Here is a 2,521-nt window from a genome sequence, read left to right as displayed (position 1 = left end):
TATATGTATATGTATATGTATATGTATATGTATATGTATATGTATATGTATATGTATATGTATATGTATATGTATATGTATATGTATATGTGCATGAGTAGGTGGAAGATATATGTAAATGTATATTAATGTGTGCAATGGAAGTGACGATGAAATGAGCAGATTGATTGGATCAAGATGCTGCCAGTCATATATCCCAGCTCAGCAAAATCAAGCATGCAGAAAACAAATAATTCCACACGCTTATCCCGATCTCGATCTCCTCACCTCCATTTTCCATTCCTAAACTTAGCAATCAATCCACATAAATTCACATTTCCCCATTTCAATCTCCACCATTTCTGCCTCTTATCTCACCCCACCCCCCCCCAATTCAATCTTCTTCTTCTAAGGATACGAGAAAAGGAACTTAATTGGGGGTGGAGCAGACATGGAAACAACCACCACCACCACCACCACCGTCCCTGCAGACCTTTCCACCAACCGGAGCCACCTTAAATCCTCTTCCTTCCGCCTCCGTTCTCCTTCCCTCAACTCCGTACGCCTCCGCCGTATCTTTGACCTTTTCGATACCAATCATGATAATCTCATCACCGTTGAAGAACTCAGCCGTGCCCTCATTCTCCTCGGCCTGGATACCAACATGGACGAGCTGGATTCAATTATCAACTCCTTTATCCAGCCGGGAAACGCCGGCCTCACGTTCGACGATTTCCAGGCGTTGCATAGATCTATCGACGATCTCTTCTTCCACCTTGACGATCTCGGCAACCAGGCGGCCGGAGATGAAGATCATGATGAGGTTACGAGTTGTGATAGTAGTAAGCAGGAGGAGGCCGATCTGACGGAGGCGTTCAACGTGTTTGATTTAGACGGAGATGGATATATATCGGCGACGGAGTTACAGGCGGTGCTTGGGAAGCTAGGGTTCGCGGAGGCGAGCGAGATGAGGAGAGTGAAGATGATGATCTCCTCCGTGGACCGGAATAAGGATGGACTCGTTGATTTCATGGAGTTCAAAGAGATGATGCGTAATGTGATCGTTCTTCACTAAATCATCATCCTCCGGCCTCATCATCAATTCTGTAAATGTAATGTTGGTTTCCTCCGGCGACTGCCACATCCGCCGGCGCCGGGACATTATATTACTGGCTTTCTTTTCCGATGTTGTAATCTTTTTGTAATATACAAAGAACGATGTGATTGGATTTAAAACAAATTATAATTCAATTATATATTAAATATATTCCAAAAAAAATTGATTGTATATGCATGCATGTGGAAGTCTGCAATACAATTTCATGATATATTTTAATATAATTAATTTCATAACTATTATGACTGCAGACTAATTTACAAAATTTAAAATGGGAATAAACTAATTTTCATTATTTTTTTTATTTTTTAATATATAAGGAACTACTTTTTACACTACAAAAATAGGAGTATTAGCGACGGGAAATTTCATCGTTAAAGGCATTATCCGTCGTTGATCGTCTGTCGATTGTAAGTTCGTAGGTAATGCTATCAGCTACAGATCAAGGACAGATTTAGCGACGGATAGGGACGTATTAGCAAGGGAAATTTTTCAGCGACGGATACTTTTACCGACGAATTAGCAAGAAAAACTTTCAGCAACGGATTAGCGAAAGAAACCTTTCAGCGACGGATTAGCGAGAGAACTAGTTATTGGCCTATCCTTCGTAGATCCCTCACTGATCAGCAAAAAACCTGCGAGTGTTAGACCCAAAACCATTTTCTTCGCTAATCCGTCGCTAATAAGCAAATGATCTGTGAGGGAAATGGTTTTTGGCCTATCCCTCACTGATTAGAGATGGATCAGCGACAAATAAGCCAAAAACCAGTTCCCTCGCTAATCCGTTGCTAATCTGCGAGAGAAATGATTTTTGGCCTACCCATCAATGATTTTTTACGTCGATGATACTTTGTTTTCTAGTAGTGTTATATGACAAAACTTGACTGATTTGCATACCTACAAGCAGTATGAGAGGGAAAAAAATAATGTGCGCCACATGGAAGGCGCCTAGCTTCATGTGAACTGATTTGGGGTCAGGCAACTTAGGGGGCGGACGCTTATGCCGCCTAGAAGCTGCGCTGAGCACCAACACCCACTCTTTGTCATTTTTGGGCATTTATTACACTTTTTTTTTCTCGTTTACTTTTGTTCTTCTTCTTTCCGACATTCAATATGAATATAGTGGGTTCGGCATTCAAGACAAGAATCAGAGACCTTCAAGATCCTAAAGAGCATCTAAATCAAGATCCTAATCCTTATGCATGAGGGTTAGAAGTGATAAAATCAAATGGGTTATGTTGACTCCTATTGTGATTTGCTTGTAACTAGACACTAAAGGTCTAGTGAGATTCTTGAGATGCCACTTGTCTAGAGAATGGGTGGGACAAAGGTTCGATAAGTCCTTGAGGTGATACTCTTTCGAGTAGACACTAAAGGGATACAAGGGCTTGAGGTGACACCGTGAATAGGTGTGCACTAAAGCTA

At 41.3% G+C, this 2,521-nt stretch overlaps 1 protein-coding gene across 1 annotated transcript; it reads left to right on the top strand.

Annotated features, from left to right (window-relative positions):
* The first annotated feature begins 430 nt into the window (after positions 1 to 430).
* Positions 431 to 1,155, top strand: LOC112518650 (calcium-binding protein CML42-like). The gene has a single exon (XM_025126424.1). The coding sequence runs from the start codon at positions 431 to 433 to the stop codon at positions 1,052 to 1,054; it is 624 nt and encodes a 207-aa protein (XP_024982192.1). The 3' UTR covers positions 1,055 to 1,155.
* Positions 1,156 to 2,521: the final 1,366 nt, after the last annotated feature.

The sequence above is a fragment of the Cynara cardunculus genome, assembly GCF_001531365.2.
Source record: "Cynara cardunculus var. scolymus isolate 2C chromosome LG 9, CcrdV1, whole genome shotgun sequence".
Taxonomy (NCBI): domain Eukaryota; kingdom Viridiplantae; phylum Streptophyta; class Magnoliopsida; order Asterales; family Asteraceae; genus Cynara; species Cynara cardunculus.
This window is presented reverse-complemented; position numbering and strand designations above follow the sequence as displayed.